This window comes from Microcaecilia unicolor, chromosome 8, assembly GCF_901765095.1.
Source record: "Microcaecilia unicolor chromosome 8, aMicUni1.1, whole genome shotgun sequence".
NCBI lineage: Eukaryota > Metazoa > Chordata > Amphibia > Gymnophiona > Siphonopidae > Microcaecilia > Microcaecilia unicolor.
Genome location: NC_044038.1, coordinates 197,850,990 through 197,869,349, shown reverse-complemented (window position 1 = coordinate 197,869,349; position 18,360 = coordinate 197,850,990). Strand labels below are relative to the sequence as shown.

At 44.5% G+C, this 18,360-nt stretch overlaps 1 protein-coding gene across 3 annotated transcripts in view; it reads right to left on the bottom strand.

The window, feature by feature from the left end:
• Positions 1–18,360, bottom strand: part of PCMTD2 (protein-L-isoaspartate (D-aspartate) O-methyltransferase domain containing 2) — a 48,609-nt gene that overhangs the window by 18,874 nt on the left and 11,375 nt on the right. For all 3 annotated transcript variants that reach the window (XM_030213567.1, XM_030213568.1, XM_030213566.1), the window contains exon 3: positions 14,230–14,583. In XM_030213567.1, the coding sequence (XP_030069427.1) occupies positions 14,230–14,536 (307 nt within the window). In that variant the 5' untranslated portion in view covers positions 14,537–14,583. The remainder of the gene's footprint in view (positions 1–14,229; positions 14,584–18,360) is intronic.

Sequence of the window (18,360 nt, the reverse complement as noted above, 5' to 3'; positions counted from 1 at the left end):
TGGGGGGGCGGCCTGGGGGCGGCCTTGTCTGGCTCTCGGCGGCTCTGCTTTCAAACAAAAATTTGCTAGGTCTTACTTTCGGGGGAGGCCTTATATCTACCAAGTCAGGAAAACCTCTACTAGGTCTTATTTTCGGGGAAACAGGGTATGTACAAGGCACTAACTACTGCACATAGGGAGCACTGTACATATACATGAGAGAATTTCTTCTGTATGGAGCTTACAATAGTCAAAAGAAAACAAGAGACATCAAGAGATTTACTATACAAAATATTATTTAAAACAGCTAAGGTCTAGGTTTAAAAGGGTACTGAACAAGATAGGCTTTTTAGTAGGACTTAAGTCCAAAGGGAAGCATGATGCACCAAGTCAGAAAGACTATTATGGTATGACGTTAGGTGCTTTCCAATATAGGGTACAGATAAGAGCAGCTTCCCAATGAAAAGAACATATGAACAGCTAGTTTAAGAACAAAAAGGAAAAGTCCAGGCTGTGAATTTTTCTTTAAAATTAGTTTAACTTCAAAATTTGGAAACAGGATGTTCACTCATATGTAGGCATGGTGTTCACAATTACTAACAAGCTCAGCTTTTTACTATAGAGTAGGCAAGGCTCCTATTCCAATTCTGAACTTCAGTTAATAAAACATTTTACCTGGTGGAACTTCCTCAAGCACATATTATATACAGAATGAATGCAAGTTAATCTGGAAAACTAACACACTCGTTCTCAATCTCTATCAATTTGTGATTTACTGAGAGGATGATGTAATAAGCAGCTTTAACTTAGCATGGTGGTTTGCTAAGAATTTTGATCAACACCACCAAAGAAGAAATAACCTTTGCAAAACACAAACAAAAAAACACAACAGCAAAGATGACAAAGAGGAGTCCCAAAAATCAATCCTGGTGATGTATAATGCTTTATTGTGTCGAAAGAAAGACTCTACATGAATTTGTGTTTCGACCAAAAGGCCTTCATCAAGAGTCTAAAACTAAAGCAAAAGCATACACTATACAGAATATAAATATACATAATATCAATAAAATATATAATAAAAATACATATACAGAAAAACAAAGTTACTTACCTGTAGAAAGTATTCTCCGAGGACAGCAGGCTGATTATTCTCACAACTGGGTCAACATCCACGTTGGCCCCAGAACCGACATTTGCAATAACAAAAAGAAAAACTTTGCCAGAGCCTTCTGGCGTGCGTGCAGCATGCACAGCACATGCGCAGACTGATTTCCTGCCCTCCGCGCGAGCGCATACCTCAGTTAAGTCTAGAAGTATAAACAACTCCAAGGGGAGGTGGGTGGGATTGTGAGAATAATCAGCCTGCTGTCCACGGAGAATACCTGCTACAGGTAAGTAACTTCGCTTTCTCCGAGGACAAGCAGGCTGAGTTGTTCTCACAACTGGGGTATCGGTAGCATCCAGGCTCAAGCAAAACAGTAAACATTGGTCAACTGGGCCTCGCAGCAGCGAGGACAAAACATAGATTAACCTGAAACTATATACAGCTAGCTGAAAGTGCAGCCTAGGTGGGTGGAGTTGGATTCTAAACCCCAAACAGATTCTGCAGCACCGACTGCCCAAACCGACTGTCACGTTGGATATTCTGCTCAAGACAGTAATGTGAAGTGAATGTGTGGACTGAAGACCAAGTTGCAGCTTTGCAAATCTCTTCAATGGAGGTTGACTTTAAATGAGTCACCGACGCAGCCATGGCTCTGACATTATGAGCCGTGACATGGCCCTCCAGAGCCAGCCCAGCTTGGGCATAAGTGAAGGGTATGCAATCTGCTAGCCAATTGGAAATTGTACGTTTTCCGATGGCGACTCCCCTCCTGTTGGGATCAAAAGCTACAAACAACTGGGCGGACTGTCTAAAGGGCTTCGTCCGCTCCACATAAAAGGCCAATGCTGTCTTGCAGTCCAAGGTGTGCAAGCTGCTTTTGCCAAGTTGGGCATGAGGACGGGAAAAAAACGGCAAGACAATTGACTGGTTCAGATAGAACTCTGACACCACCTTTGGCAGGAACTTAGGGTGTATCCACTACTAAGGCCTGAAGCTGATCGACCCTATGAGCTGAAGTAATGGCCACCTAGAAAATGACCTTCCAGGTCAAATACTTCAGATGGCAGGAATTCAGTGGCTCAAAAAGAGCTTTCATCAGCTGGTTGAGAATGACATTGAGATCCCATGACACTGGTGGAGGTTTGACAGGGGACTTTGACAAAAGTAAACCTCTCATGAAGTGAACAAGAGGCTGTCCAGAGATGGGCTTACCTTCTACATGCTGATGATAAGCACTAATTGCACTAAGGTGAACCATTATGGAGTTGGTCTTGAGACCAGACTTTGATATGTGTAGAAGGTATTCAAGCAGGGTCTATGTAGGGCAGGGAAGGGGATCTAGGGCCTTGCTCTCACACCAGACAGCAAACCTCCTCCATTTGAAAGAATAGCACTTCTTAGTGGAGTCTTTCCTGGAAGCCAGCAAGACCCAAGAGACACCCTCCGAAAGACCCAAGTAAGCGAATTCTAGGCTCTCAACATCCCAGCTGTGACAACCAGAGGCTGGAGGTTGGGATGTAGAAAGGACCCCTCATTCTGCGTGATGAGGGTCGGAAAACACTCCAATCTCCACGGTTCTTCAAAGGATAACTCCAGGAGCAGAGGGAACCAAATCTGCTGTGACAAGTACAGCGCAATCAGAATCATGGTTCTGTGGTCTTGCTTGAGTTTCAACAAAGTCTTTCCCACTAGATGTATAAAAGGATACACATACAGAAGACCTGTTCTCCAACTGAGAAGGAAGGCATCTGACACTAATCTATTGTGGGCCTGAAGCCTGGAACAGAAATGAAGAACCTTGTGGTTGAGCTGAGTGGCAAAGTTCCACCGAAGGGTTGCCCCAAGCTCGGAAGTTCTTGTGGGCTATGCCAAATTGCAGACCACTCATGAAGTTGCATTATCCTGCTCAGTCTGTTGGTCAGACTGTTGTTTACGCCTGCCAGATAAGTGGCTTGGAGAAACATGCCTTGACGGTGCGGCGCGCCCAAAAGCTACATCTGGACGACTTCCTGACACAGTGGGCAAGATCCAGTACCCCTCTGTTTGTTGACATAGTACATTGCAACCTGATTGTCTGTTTCAATCAAGATGATTTGGTTGGACAGCCGATCTCTGAAGGCCTTTAGAGCATTCCAGATTGCTCAAAGCTCCAGGAGATTGATCTGAAGACCTGTTTCTTGGAAGGACCAGGCTCCCTGAGCGTGAAGCCCATCTACATGAGCTCCCCACCTCAGGAGAGATGCATCCGTCGTCAGAACTTTCTGCGGCTAAGGAGTTTGGAATGGACGTCCCATGATCAAATTGGTTTGAATGGTCCAACACCAAAGAGAGTGGTGGTGAAAGTGCTAGAGCCTGTCACAGTAAATGCTACCAGGAGGAGATAGAAAATGTAAAAGTACATAAAAATCATACTAAAAGGTAAAACTGAAGTTGAAATGAGCTGCATAAGATGAGCTCTCTGTTCAATGTACACAATTTTTAGCTCTGTTTATGTTTCACACACAAATTTTTGCTCACTTTCTGTTTTTTTTTAACATATAATCTTTTGTAGATTATATTCTATTTCTCTCGGTTTGAGATATGATCCTTGTCACCTTATGTCATACACGTCTGTTTTTTATATATAAATGGCGTTTTTTGTATTTTCTTTTGGTATTCATAGATCTTTACATGTTTCCATATTTATTCCTATGGTGCACAGTATCTTCGTGAAAGTGAATGTTTCAGTAGCATCACTGTATTTTGAGATCGAGTTGCGAGATCAGGTATGCATTATTCATTTATTCTATGTATCATTCTAATATGCATGTTTCTTTACCTCTTCTTATTCTTGGATGTTCATTACGTATGTATATTTATATTCTGTGTATGTATTTTTTAGTATAATTTTATTGGTATAATTGGTATATTTTTTTTATATCATGCATTTAACTTTTTATTTATGTACGGTATTTGCTTTGGTTTTAGACTCTTGATGAAGGCCTTTTGGCCGAAACACGAATTCATGTACAGTCTTTCTTTTGTTACAATAAAGCATTACATCATCACCAGGATTGATTTTTGGACTCCTCTTTGTCACCTTTGCTAAGAATTTTCCCATGGTAATGTTACCATCTGATGTAGTACAGGTTTTAGTGTGGAAAAAGTCACAGTAAAACCACTGCATGCTAATGGATAGTGTGAATGACGTGTAAATACATGTCATCTGGTAGAACAGGAAATTGCTCCCAATGTTAAAAAACAAAAACAAACAAAAAACACACACTCTGTTTTATCAAGTTTGGGTTTTTTTTTCTCAATTTTCCCTTTAGTGCTGAATCGTTCTAGCATGGGAGTTAACCAGTGTAGAAAAAATCCCTAGTGGCCCCTTTTGATGTCTGAAGCACACTTCCTGCCCCTTTATGATGATGAGTGGGCCTCAAATCACCAACATCCTCAAAATAATCCCTGGTGGCTCAAGTAGGCCATGAGCCCCCCCCCCCCCCCCCCCAAACCACCTCAGGGATCCCCCTGCAGACTCTATGACTGGCCAGGCACAACATTAATAGGGTCTGCCCCTGTTCCCAGAAAGCCGAAAACCATAGCAGTGGAGCACCTATAATATGAAGTCCGAGTAAAATGCTTAGGCAGGGCTACAAGCACAACCACCATGGGAGCAGACCATGAAGGAGCAGGTTGGCACCCTCAATGAAAACACTGGAACTGCGGGAAGAAAACACATCTCTGCAAAATGGCCATGGCCAGCTGAAGAGAAACAGTGACCCAGAAGCCGCTGAGAAGAAATCGAACTCGAGTTTACCGTGCAGAAAACCAAGCATGTCCTGCCAAAGAACAGAGTCCAGGTGCCTCAACGCCAGGATAAACCGCCAGTCTCTGCCCCAATGCTGCCCAGAGCTACACACAGCGCAAGCATCGTTTTACAGCCAGTGTCGCTGTTGGTAGTAAACCAAAACCAGAACTGCGAAGTCAATCTGAAAGCAATTGAAACTTAATATAACACTCACCCCAGTGCTGAGAATGAAGGAGTCAGCCACTGCTGTGGAAACATCCGGCTTCCTGAAGCAGCGCCCACACCCTCCAAAAGGCTAGTGAAGTGCCACTTTTCTCCCAGTGTTTTTTTTTTCTTCTTCTTGCTGTGAGGAAGGAGAATGAAGGAAACAGCTGGAGAGGGGTAAAGGGTGAGGGAGGGACCTGGCACTGCCAGGTGTACCCCCTAAAGTCGGCACCGTATAGACAAGACCAAGCTCAATTGAACTACGAGACCTAGAACATGAACTGAGACATCATGAAACCAGAAGCTTGTGAGAGACCCTCCATCTGCCTGCTGGAGATAGAGAATACTCACTAAGGTACATTCTGTCCTATAAGACAGTTCAGTTCAGTGCTCTCTATCTCCACCTGCTGGTAGATGGTCATAACCTACAAGTCTCTGGATTCATCTGCTGCTAATGCTAAGGAATGGAATATAGCACTAGAGGTAGTCTGCCAAATAGCAGCACCTGACCCCTAGTGGAACACTCCATTATTTTACAAGATGACAAGGATGCTACTGGTTATTTTCCTGGGATCGGATAAATATTACTGATCCACAGAGATGTCACTGCTTTGGCTGCTTTCTTGCCAAGGGCCTCTGTGCTGGGAGTCTGGGCTGCGGGTGCTCTGAATTTTATATATAATCTCCTTAAAAGTTGAGGAAGGGTCAGAAACATACTTTTCTTACTTATTTCTTGTCAGTATGTATCGGTTGATCCCTGTTCAGTACCTAATACTGAATGAAGATCACTTCATGCACTGACAAGAAATAGAAAACAAATAAAAAAAAAACAACTTTGCCAATACTGCAGCACATTACCACAGTGGTATGCACAATTTTGTTGTTTTGTTTTATCATCATTGCAATAATTTTATATGCCATTAGTTTACTACATCAAAGTAAAAATTTTTAACAGGTGTGTTTAGAACTATGTGCTGAAACTCTACACATAGTTCTAAGCATGCAATCTCAAAACAAATCACGTTGTGATGTTAATGAAGCCCTTTTTATGTCACATGGCTTGTGAGATCATGTTGTGAGTTGCCTACTCAGACCATAAAAAAACAACTTGCTCAGTGATTAGAATTCTTCAGTGTCTGCATCTGGGAACAGATAGGGATGCATATGCATGAGTGAATGCTTGCACTAGTTGTGTAATGAGTTGGGGTATTTTACTGAGAGTGGAGTGAGGGATCCCAGTCCACTTGCTGATGGCTCCCTGTTCCCTCGTTTCCTCACATCTTTCCCTCCCTCTCTCACTAATTCCTTTCACAAAGCTCTTTTACTTTATTTCCTCCATTGCTCCTTCCCATCTCTATCACCTTTCTCACCGCATTTTTGCACCCAGAGTCCAGGCTTGTCGTCTGCTGCTATGTGTTCAGACTACAGGCACATCAACTCAGAACTTTCTAAATTCATGTGTATGGACAAACAGACATATTTTCAAAGCACTTAGCCTTCCAAAGTTCCATAGGTTTCTATGGAACTTTGGAAGGCTAAGTGTTTTGAAAATATGCCTAATAGACTGACAGTACCTGAACAGGTGCTCTCACTTTCTTCAAAAAAATGCCTAAAAACAACCAACCCTCTCTCCACCAATTTCTGTTTTTACCAAGGTCCTCTCCAAAGTCTCATCGATCCTTAAAGTCATGAAGCCATGCTAGTCTCTGCTACTGTCACACAGCTTGAGAACTGAGTCAGTGCACAATCAAACCCTGTGGCAGCACCTTCTTCTGGACGGGCTTCAAAACTGGGAAATCACTAAAGATCTTCAGGAATCACATGTAGCTCCCAAGTCACAGGCCAACTATCACTATTTCACATACTGTTAACCACTTCAAGCCATTTGAAAAAGGAGATGGAATATAGCGCTACTAGAATGCACCTCACTATTTATACATATAAAAGAAGGTGGTTAAATAATCCATGTTGAAGAGTACATGCTCTAAGCACATTGTACAAGGACACATGATGTGTTTGGAAAAAGTAAGAGCACCTGTTCAGAGACTATCAGTCTATGTCCATTCATAAATATGGAAAGTTCAGGGTTGATGTGTCCTGTAATCTGAACACACAAGCAGCACACAACAAGCCTAGACCATGGCTGCAGAAAGATAGAGGAGATGAAGATGTGAAGGAGCAACAGAGGAAGTAAAAGTAGAAGCTGGAAGTGTGGAAAAAGGCTGGTGAAAGGAACTGGTGCAACCCTGTCTGCTCTCACTTTGCACAGTGTGGTTTGCTGACAGAGTGCTTTATTGGGAGTTTCTCTGAAACCACACCTTTATGTGGAAGACTCAAGGACTTGTCAGCGATTCAGTCTGTCTTTCCTAATTTTTTATGCAAATTATTCATTGAGAACTCATAATTTCTTGGTCTTCATCCACAAGTCCCAGGGACTCCTGCTTGTTCTTAACTCTATAATGCAAACATATGTGTACAGACAGATGACTCACCTGCAAAAAGCTTGCTTAAAATGCACAACACACTCTAAACATTTTGAAAATGGGTAGACTGAGCAGAATCCACAAATCAATAAAGCAAAGCTATTCACCTGTAGCAGCTGTTCTCCAAGGACAGCAGACCAGGAATTCTCACATATGACTGCAATCATTTGGAGCCCAGTGCGAATGCTGACTAGTGCATAGATGTTTCAAGAAAATTCTAGTAGTGTCCCACCATGCATTCATGGGTCCCTCAGTCAGGTAATATAGCTAAAGGAATACAACTCCTAGGGAAGGGTATGTCAGAATATCGGGCTTGCTGTCCTCGGAGAATGGGTGAGTAACTGCACTTTCTCTGAGGATAAGCAGGCCCAGTTGTATTCTCACATGTGGGTATTCCTAGCTACCAGGCTCACCGAAAACAACAACACTAGGACAATAGGGACTCAATACGTCAAGACCTCCAAATCAATTAACCTAAAAACATATACTTGTGAAGGTGCAACCTGGAACATAAGAAAACTGGGCCTAGGAGGGTGGAGTTGGATTCTAGACGCAAAACAGAATCTGACTGAACCAGCTATCAAGTCAGGTATCCTGCTCAAGGCAGTAGTGAGATGTGAATGTGTGTGCTGACAACCACGTCACAACTTTGCAAATCTCCTCAATGACGGCTGATCTCAAGTGGGCTACTGACATAGTCATGGCTCTGATATTATGAGCTTTGACATGACCCTCGAGAGTCAGCCTAGCCTGGGCATAAGTGAAGGAGATACAATCTGCTAGCCAAATGAAGACTGGCAAACGAACAATGACTACCCCCATCTTGTTTGGGTCAAAAGAAACAAAAACCTTGGACTGTCTATTGGTTTTAGCCTGCTCCAGACAGAAGGCTAAGGCTCGCTTACAGAATAAGGTATACAGTACATTTTCACCAGGATGGATATGTGGTTTGGAAAAAATGTTGGCAGAACAATTGATTGGTGAAGATGGAACTCTAATACCACCTTAGGAAGGAATTTAGGGTGTGTGCGAACAACTACTCTGTTGTGATGAAACTTTGTGTAAGGTGCATCAGCTACTAGAGCCTGAAGCTCCCTGACTCTGCAAGCTGAAGTGACTGTCACCAAAAACACAACTTTCCAGGTCAGATACTTTAGATGACAGGAGAGCTTTCATCAGCTGGGTGAAAATAATGTTGAAGATTCCATCACACAGTGGGAGGTTTGATGGGGGGGGGGGGGGGGGGGGGGGGGGGGGCTCTGTCAACAGCAAACCTCTCATAAACCGAACTACAGGCTGTACAGAGATGGGCTTACCTCCTACACGGAGGCAGTAAGCACTAATTGATTCTGATTTGAAAACCAACTCTGTAAGGGTTCATCTCCGTGCAGAGCATTGCAGGAGGTATTCAAGCAGTTTTTTGTGTAGGACAAGTAAGAGGATCTAGGGCCTTGCACTCACACCAGACAGCAAACCTCCTCCACTTAAGAGAATAACGTCTTTTAGTGGAATCTTTCCTGGAAGTAAGCAATATTCTGGAGACACCATCAGGCAGATTTAAGGATGCAAACTGTATGCTCTCAACATTCAAGCCTTGAGGATGGGTTGCAGAAGGGAACCCTCATTCTGTGTGATGAGGGCCAGAAACCACTTCAACCTCCACAGTTCTTTGGAAGGTAACTCTAGAAGAGTAACTTCTTATTTCTGTTAATGTGATTGCCATTGCAACATAATGTAAGCCACATTGAGCCTGCAAATAGGTGGGAAAATGTGGGATACAAATGCAGCAAATAAATAAATAAATCTGTCTCAGTCAATAAGGGATGATTAGGAATAGGATCATAGCTCCCCAATCTTGCCTGAGTTTCAGCAAAATCTTCTCTATGAGAGGTATTGGAGGATACTCATTCAGAAGGCCTGTCCCCCAATGCAGGAGAAAGGCATCTGACGCTAGTCTGCCATGTGACCTGTGCCTAGAACTGAGGGACTTAATTGAGATGGGGGTGCCCTACTCTGAAATATCTTCTGGGATATACTCATATTGAGAAACCACTCGAGGTTGCATTACCCTGCTGTTTGTCCGCCAGGCTGTTGTAGCTTCCTGCTAGGCACGTGGCTCGCAGGACCATCCCGTGGATAGAGAATGACACGGGGATGTGAACCCACAGTAATGGCAGAGATGAGGGATGGGGACAGAGCTTGCGGGGATGGGGCAGGGACAGATCCCACGGGGATGGGGACAAAGTTTGTCCTCATGTCATTTTCTACTTTGAAACCTGTTAATGAACTGGACTGTTACATATGTTTGAGTGATGCAGACATCAATATTTTGATTTTTTGAAACTAGCAAAATCTGCACGGGGGACCCTATACATCCCGCTACCAGCACATCTTCTATAGCAGGAAGGACTGTGAAAGACAGGACAGCTAGACTGAATCCTGAGATTGTTGATGACTTATTCATCCACAGATTAAAAAATCATAAAAGTGCTTCATAGGGCATATTTCTCCCCTTTAGAGCATACAGAACTGGTTGTATTTTGTACCCCTGGACATTTTAACAGGGTGGATTAAGATTCCTTGGAGTAGTAGAAATCAGCTACTGTTGGGGTTGGAAGGGTAGAGGGTGATGGTGAGGAGGGTTATTATAGCTGCTCGCTGTTATTATTGTTTTCTATTTGTAATTTATACACAACAGTTATACAGCATATTATTCCTTGTTATACTTTAATAAAAATATTCAAATATAAAACCACAATTACTCAAGGCTTCTGCAGATGAGGACAGAGTACATCGGGGCGGGGTGGGGATGGAGACAGGGCCTGCGGGAACGGGGGGAATGGAGACAGAACCCACGGGAATGGGGCAGAGACAAACTTTGTCCCCAGGTCATTCTCTACCTGTGGAGAACAGCCCGCCACCGCCACATCCCTATCACTTCCTGACACAAAGGGTAGGAGCCCCTACCCCGTGCTTGTTCACGTGGAGGGGCATAATCGAACGGGGCCAGCCATCTATAAGGGCGGCCATCTGCAATGACGGCCCATCTTTTGTTTCGATAATACGGTCGGGACTGGCCAAAGCTCAACATCTGGGCCACCCTTAGAGATTGCCGGCTTTAAAGATGACTGCCATTGGTTTTCGCCGATAATGGAAACTAATAGCGGCCATCTCAAACCCAGCCAAATCCAAGCCATTTGGTCATGGGAGAAGTCAGCATTTGTAGTGCACTGGTCCCCCTCACGTGCCAGGACACCAACCGGGCACCCTAGGAGGCACTGCAGTGGACATCATAAATTGCTCCTAGCTGCATAGCTCCCTTACCTTGGGTGCTGAGCCCCCCAAATCCCCCCCAAAACCCACTCCCCACAACTGTACACCACTACCATAGCCCTTACGGGTGAAGGGGGGCACCTACATGTGGGTACAATGGGTTTGGGGGGGGGGGTTTGGAGGGCTCACATTTACCACCACAAGTGTAACAGGTGGGGGGGGGGGGGGGCCTGGGTCCGCCTGCCTGAAGTGCACTGCACCCACTAAAACTGCTCCAGGGACCTGCATACTGCTGTCATGGAGCTGGGTATGACATTTGAGGCTGGCATAGAGGCTGGCAAAAAATGTATATTAATTTTTTTTTTTTTGGGTGGGAAGGGGTTGGTGACCACTGGGGGAGTAAGGGGAGGTGATCCCCGATTCCCTCCTGTGGTCATCTAGTCAGTTCGGGCACCTTTTCGAGGCTTGGTCGTGAACACAAAGGGACCAAGTAAAGTCGGTCTCATGCTCGTCAGGGCCAGCCTTCTTTTTTCCATTATCGGCCATCTGTTAACCGTGCCTCCGTCACACTGCCAACACACCCCCTTGTACTCTGGCCGGTCCTGCGACGGAAAGCAGTTGAAGCCAGCCAAAACCGGATTTCGATTATACCGATTTGGCCGGCATTAGGAGAAGGCCGGCCATCTCCCGATTTGTGTCAGAAGATGGCCGGCCTTCTCCTTCGAAAATAAGCAGGATAGTAAACTGCAACCCAATTGTCCGTTTGGATGAGAATAATTTGGTTCTATAACAGATCTCTGAAAGCCTTTAAAGCGTTCCAAATGGCCCTCAGCTCAAGGAGGTTAATATAAAAATTTGTTTCCTGAGCAGACCATGACCTTTGGGTGCTAAGCCCATCAACATGAGCTTCCCATCCCAGGTTGGATGCATCCACTGTTAGCATCTTCTGAGGAGGCAGAACTTGGAATGGTGGTCCCACAGTCAATTTTGACTGAATTGTCCACCAAAGTTGGGAGTAACTGAACTCTAAAGGTCCTTGGATGACATCCACTAGATTCCCAGCTGCCTGAGACCACTGGGAAGCTAAGGTCCACTGGGCCTCTCTCAAATGGAGATGAGCCATGGGAGACACATGCACTGTGGAGGCCATGTGACACAACAATCTCAACATTTGCCCATGTGTGATCTGCTTGCTGCTTCGGACTTGTGAGGCAATTGCTACCAAAGCATCCGCTCTCACATGACCCTTTGCTTAGGAGGTGACAACATCTCTGCTCTGGGTTCTTCCTCCATCTCCAACTTAAATGGGATGGCCGAAGTCATCTCCTTCATAAAACCTGTGAAAGAGAGATGGAGATTTACATCTCTTTTGAGGTGGGGAGAGATCAGAAGAGGCCCCATAAGACTTCTCCTCAGAGAAGTAATGAGGAGTCCCCATAAGCAGTCCCAGACTCCTCACAGTATTCAGACTGAAGAGAGCGAGTCTGTGCCTGCTCCGGCTCAGTGGTACCATGCCCACACTCCAAAGAGTGCTGTACAGCCCTACCCTCAGACTCCAGGAAAGCTTCCTCCACCGATTTTGAGAGCGGTACTGCATGGGTCGACATCAACACCTGTCAGGGCACTGGTGTCGAAGACCGCTCTGCAGGCAAGGTAGGAGCCTCAGGAAGAAGCTGAGGCTGAGTACAGCTGGCACAAACACCCTCAATGCCTGAGTGGTGTACAGCTGTAGCATATGCGCCGACTCCTCTCTCAACATGGTTCCATATTGCTCAAAGATAGACATCAATAAAGGCTGGGGAGCTGAGACAGGGATAGCCTGCATAGGAGCTGGTGCCAAACCAGAATTAGGAACCTGGCTGCCTGGAGACTGGCACACTGGCAACTCCACCAAGGATGGGGCGCACTCCTTACGGTGCTGGCACTTCTCGAGTACCAGCAATACCAATGCCCTGACACTCCTGGCACCATGCATCACAGAGGACTGATGCTAGTGCTTCTTGGGCTTCCCCCAACGCCGAATGCCCTGTCCTTTGGTGCCAATGAGGAGGACTTCAAACCCATATGCATCTCCAGTATCGGGTCTACTACTACTACTCATTTCTATAGTGCTACTAGACATACGCAGCATTGTACACATTATATGCAGGTACTTTCTATCCCTAGAGGGCTCACAATCTAAGTTTTTGTACCGGTCCCTGGGCTATCAGTGCCTGATGTCAAGAGAGGTGAACAATTCCTTGATGCCGGTGCACTCCCAGTGGTAGCCGATATCTGGGCAGCCATTGAGGTTGATGGATCAGCCTTCTAGGAGCCAAAAGTCTCTCCTACTGGACCTGACACATCCTGTGTGTCCTCAACTGCATGTTCAAACAGAGAGAACAGGAGTTAGGGTAATAGTTAGGCCCACCAAGAATGTGGATCTGTCACTGAAATTACCCGATCACACTGGGTACACCTCTTGAAGCCAGTGGGGGGGGGGGGGGGGGGGGGGGGTCTTCTTGGACATTGAGAAAAGAATTGCGACCAAATTAAATTCCTCAATTTTCAAGATCGGTGTTCAGACCTAAGTGGGCCTACCAAGCCACGAAAAAGAAAGAAAATTTGAAGGGCCTAAAACAGTAAGAACTAGGGAAAATAAAAAATAAAATTAAAGACAAAAATGATAAAAGAGGGAAAAATACCCATAGGAGAAGGCACTAAAAAAGCAGAGAGAAAAGCGCCGAGGGAAGACCATGAAGACACTTACTCCCTGCTCTGTGAAAAAATGAAGACCGAGGACCTGACACTTCTAGAATTTTCTTGAAATATCTATATGCTAGTCAGGATCCGTACCAGGCTCCATCAGATAATGTCACCCACATGTGAGAATACAACTAGGCCTGCTTGTCTTTGGAGAACAGATTTAAAACTACAGCTTCTGATTTTAGGTTTTCACAGATAAGCAGCAATAAAAACATCTTGATGCCAAAATCATTTTTAAATATGTATTTTATTAAACATCAAAAACCTTCATTTCCCCCATTCTTCTCACCCCTCCCCTGTAACTCAGTTTTTGTGCCCTTTCTTCAACTCAAGTGACACAAATGTTCATATTTGATTTAATGAGAAAAAGTCCCCAGCAATAGCACTTGGTCAGCATAGGAAGAACTGAATTTTTTGTGCCCTCAAAGAATTCCTAAAGAGCTGAAAGATCAAACACTTACATTTACAAAACACCTAAAAACAGAATCCCTATTTATAACATTTGATAAGCACAGAAATATGTCATCTACAAAGGGGCACATAAGGCAAGAATATTTCAAGATTTTTAAGCAAGTGCTTACCTTACAGTGAAGTGGAATAATCTGTAGGCATTATTACAAGGTTTGCAATTTCATGCATAAAACACTTACCTAAAATGAGTCCAACCATGGTACTCAGATAGCCAGTTCCACTGCCCAAGTTTAAGAAGGAGAGCCCTGGCTGCAGGTCCAGAGCTTCCATCACCTCCGAGTAAATGCATGGTGCAGAGAGGTGAATATTACCATGCTTCCAGGCCAAGTCTTTGTATGCATTGTCCTTAAACTCTTCCAGATAATAGTCTGCACGGTCAATAGCTCGAAATGCCTGTTCCACCAGCTCGGTGCGGATATACTGAGCTTCTTTCAGGTTATCAATCAGCTCATCATTATCTTCCCCAGCACTTACAGCTCCTCCCATTTTTCTCTAATGTGTAGTAACTAGACTTAAAATGAACCTCTGGGGAGCTGGAAGAAAGGAAAAATGTTTACCATGCATAATTAAATATGAGATAATATTACTCTTATGTACTTGGTTATATAGACCCTGCTTAAAAGAGACTAGACAGTCTAAACCTCAGAGCAGATATTACAAGCACAATGTTACAATTGATATCAATGCCCTGTACTTATTGTGCTACAAATATCACAGCCCAACAGTAGCAAGAAAACGGATGTCCAGAGTAGAGAATGACAGGGGAACAAAGCTTATCCCTGTTCCCGACCATTCACCCTGTACCCACCCCTGCGGGCTCTGTCCTCATCTGCACCAGCCTCAAACAAACACATGATTTTATATTTAAATCTTTTTATTAAAGCATAAAAAGAAACATTATTCAGTACAACAGTTTATAAATCACAAATAGAAAACAAGAAGAACAATGAGCAACTATAATTAACCCCGCCCCTCTCTAACCCTTCCAACCCCAACAATAGCTGCCTTCCACTACCCCAAGGAACCCCAATTCACCCAAGGGTACAAATACAACCCGCTCTGTATGCCCTGGGGTGGGTGGGGGGGGGGGGGGAATATGACCTATGAAGCACTGTTATGACGAATCATATATTAACCCCACCCTAATTACAACCCCATCATAGTACACCTGTTCATACCCATTTCAACAAATCAGGATGACTTTTATTCTCTGTAATAACTGTGGTGCTTTAGTTTCAAGGCCAAGCATCTGGAGACTTAAAGCTTGTCCTATCTGTCTTCAGCTCTCTAGTTTAAAACAGGAACTCAGCAAAGTAAAGCAGGAATTGTATGCACTTAAAGCAACTTCTAGGACTGCACAAAATCATACTGCACAGAATCATACCAAATTCTCACCACTGTCTCAAAGGATAATACCACCTAAGAATAGATGGTTTACAGTAGGCTCAGGCAGGCTTCGTTATGTGACACAGAAGCATCTGCCCTCACAAGTGTTGCCCCTACAGAATTCGTTTGCTCCACTACAGCACTGTGATGTTCCTGAAAATAAAACTGAGGCGAAAGAAAAAGAAAAAGCAAGGAAGGTGGAACAAAAAGATAAGAAGGTACCAAAAGAGAAAAGACACCCCCAAATCACTAAAACCGAAACACATACTAGGAAATATAGATGGAAAGCAATGACCACAAATGCTTGCAGTCTAAGCAATAAAATTCATGACCTTCAAGCCCTGATGTTGGAGGCAGATTTGGACATAGTTGCAGTCACAGAGACATGGCTCAATGGTTCCCATAAATGGGATGCAAACATACCAGGCTATAATCTTTTTAGGAAGGATAGAGAGAGGCGTAAAGGTGGAGGAGTAGCTCTGTATGTGAGAAATGATATCACAGCAACTGAAATGACAGGGAAGTGGGGAAAGGAAGAAGCAATATGGATCCCCTTAAAAAGAGAGGATAGAACCTCTGTCTATGTGGGTGTTGTCTACAGATCCCCAACACAATTGGAGGAACTAGATAAAGATCTGATCGCTGATATTCAAAAATTGGGGAAGAAAAGAGAGGTGCTGTTGTTGGGAGATTTCAATCTGCCAGATGTAGATTGGAAGGTTCCATCTGCAGAATCGGAAAGAAGTAGAGAGATCGTGGATGCTTTTCAAAGTGCATTGCTCAGACAAATGGTGACGGAACACACGAGGAAGGAAGCGACGCTAGATCTGGTACTCACGAATGGGGATAGTGTGTCAAATGTCCGAGTGGGTGCCCACCTGGGCAGCAGTGACCATCAAACGGTTTGGTTTGATATGACGGCTGAAGAGGAGGGTGGCCACTCAAAACTGAAAGTCCTGGAGTTCAAGCGTGCTGACTTTAGTAAAATGGGGGAATACCTGAGGAAGGAGCTGATGGGCTGGGAGGACGTCCGAGAAGTGGAAGGGCAGTGGTCCAGGCTGAAAGAAACTATTAATAGGGCCACAAACCTCTATGTAAGGAGAGTAAATAAAAGCAAGAGAAAAAGGAAACCGATATGGTTCTCCAAGCAAGTGGCTGAGAAAATAAAGGCTAAAGAGTTGGCGTTCCAGAAATACAGAAAAACTAAAAAAGAGGAACACGGAGAGGAATACCGGATGAAACTGAAGGAAGCCAAGAGAGAGATACGTCTGGCGAAAGCGCATGCGGAAGAACAAATGGCTAGAAAGGTAAGGAGGGGTGACAAAAATTTCTTCAGGTATATTAGTGAAAGGAAAATGACTAAAAAGGGAATTGTAAGACTGAAAGATGCTGCAAACCGCTATGTAGAAAATGATGAAGAAAAGGCAAATTTGCTAAATAGATACTTTTGTTCTGTTTTCACAGAGGAAAATCCTGGAGAAGGACCAAGATGGACTGACAAAAGTACATGTGAGAATGGAGTGGATTTAGCACCGTTCACGGAAGAGAGTGTGTATGAACAACTAGGAAACCTAAAGGTGGACAAAGCCATGGGACCGGACGGGATCCATCCCAGGATATTGAGGGAGCTCAGAGAGGTTCTGGCGGGTCCTCTTAAAGATTTGTTTAATAAATCCTTGGAGACGGGAGAGGTTCCGTGCGATTGGAGAACGGCGGAGGTGGTCAGTCTTCACAAAAGTGGAGATAGGGAAGAGGCCGGAAACTACAGGCCGGTAAGTCTCACTTCGGTTATAGGAAAAGTAATGGAAGCGACTAGAAGAATGGTCTAAGGTTTGGAAATTAAAATTCAATGCGAAGAAATGCAAAGTGATACACTTAGGGAGTAGAAATCCACGGGTGAAGTATGTGTTAGGCGGGGAGAGTCTGATAGTTACGGATGGGGAGAGGGATCTTGGGGTAATAGTATCTGAGGATCTGAAGGCGACGAAACAGTGTGACAAGGCGGTGGCCGTAGCCAGAAGGTTGCTAGGCTGTATAGAAATGGGAGTGATCAGCAGAAGAAAAGAGGTTCTAATGCCCCTGTATAAGTCATTGTTGAGGCCCCACCTGGAGTATTGTGTTCAGTTCTGGAGGCCGTACCTTGCTAAGGATGTAAAAAAAATGGAAGCAGTGCAAAGAAAAGCTACGAGAATGGTATGGGATTTACGTTACAAGACGTATGAGGAGAGACTTGCTGACCTGAACATGTATACCCTGGAGGAAAGGAGAAACAGGGGTGATATGATACAGACGTTCAAATATTTGAAAGGTATTAATCCGCAAACGAACCTTTTCCGGAGATGGGAAGGCGGTAGAACGAGAGGACATGATATGAGAGTGAAGGGGGGCAGACTGAAGAAAAATGTCAGGAAGTACTTTTTCACAGCAAGAGTGGTAGATACTTGGAATGCCCTCCCGCGGGAGGTGGTGGAGATGAAAACAGTAGCGGAATTCAAGCATGCATGGGATAAACATAAAGGAATCCTGTGTAGAAGGAATGGATCCTCAGAAGCTTAACCAAGATTGGGAGGCGGGGCTGGTGTTTGGATGATGGGGCTAGTGCTGGGCAAGACTTCTACGGTCTGTGTCTTCAGAAGCTTAGCCGAGATTGGGAGGCGGGGCTGGTGTTTGGATGGTGGGGCTAGTGCTGGGCAAGACTTCTACAGTCTGGGTCCTGAAAATGGCAGATACAAATCAAGGTAAGGTATACACAAGAAGTAGCAGATATGAGTTTATCTTGTTGGGCAGACTAGATGGACCGTGCACGTCTTTTTCTGCCGTCATCTACTATGTTACTATGTAAGTCACCAACAATCTCAGGACTCAGTCTAACTCTCCTGTCTTCCACAGTCCTTCCCACAATAAAAAATGTCCTCTAAGAAGAC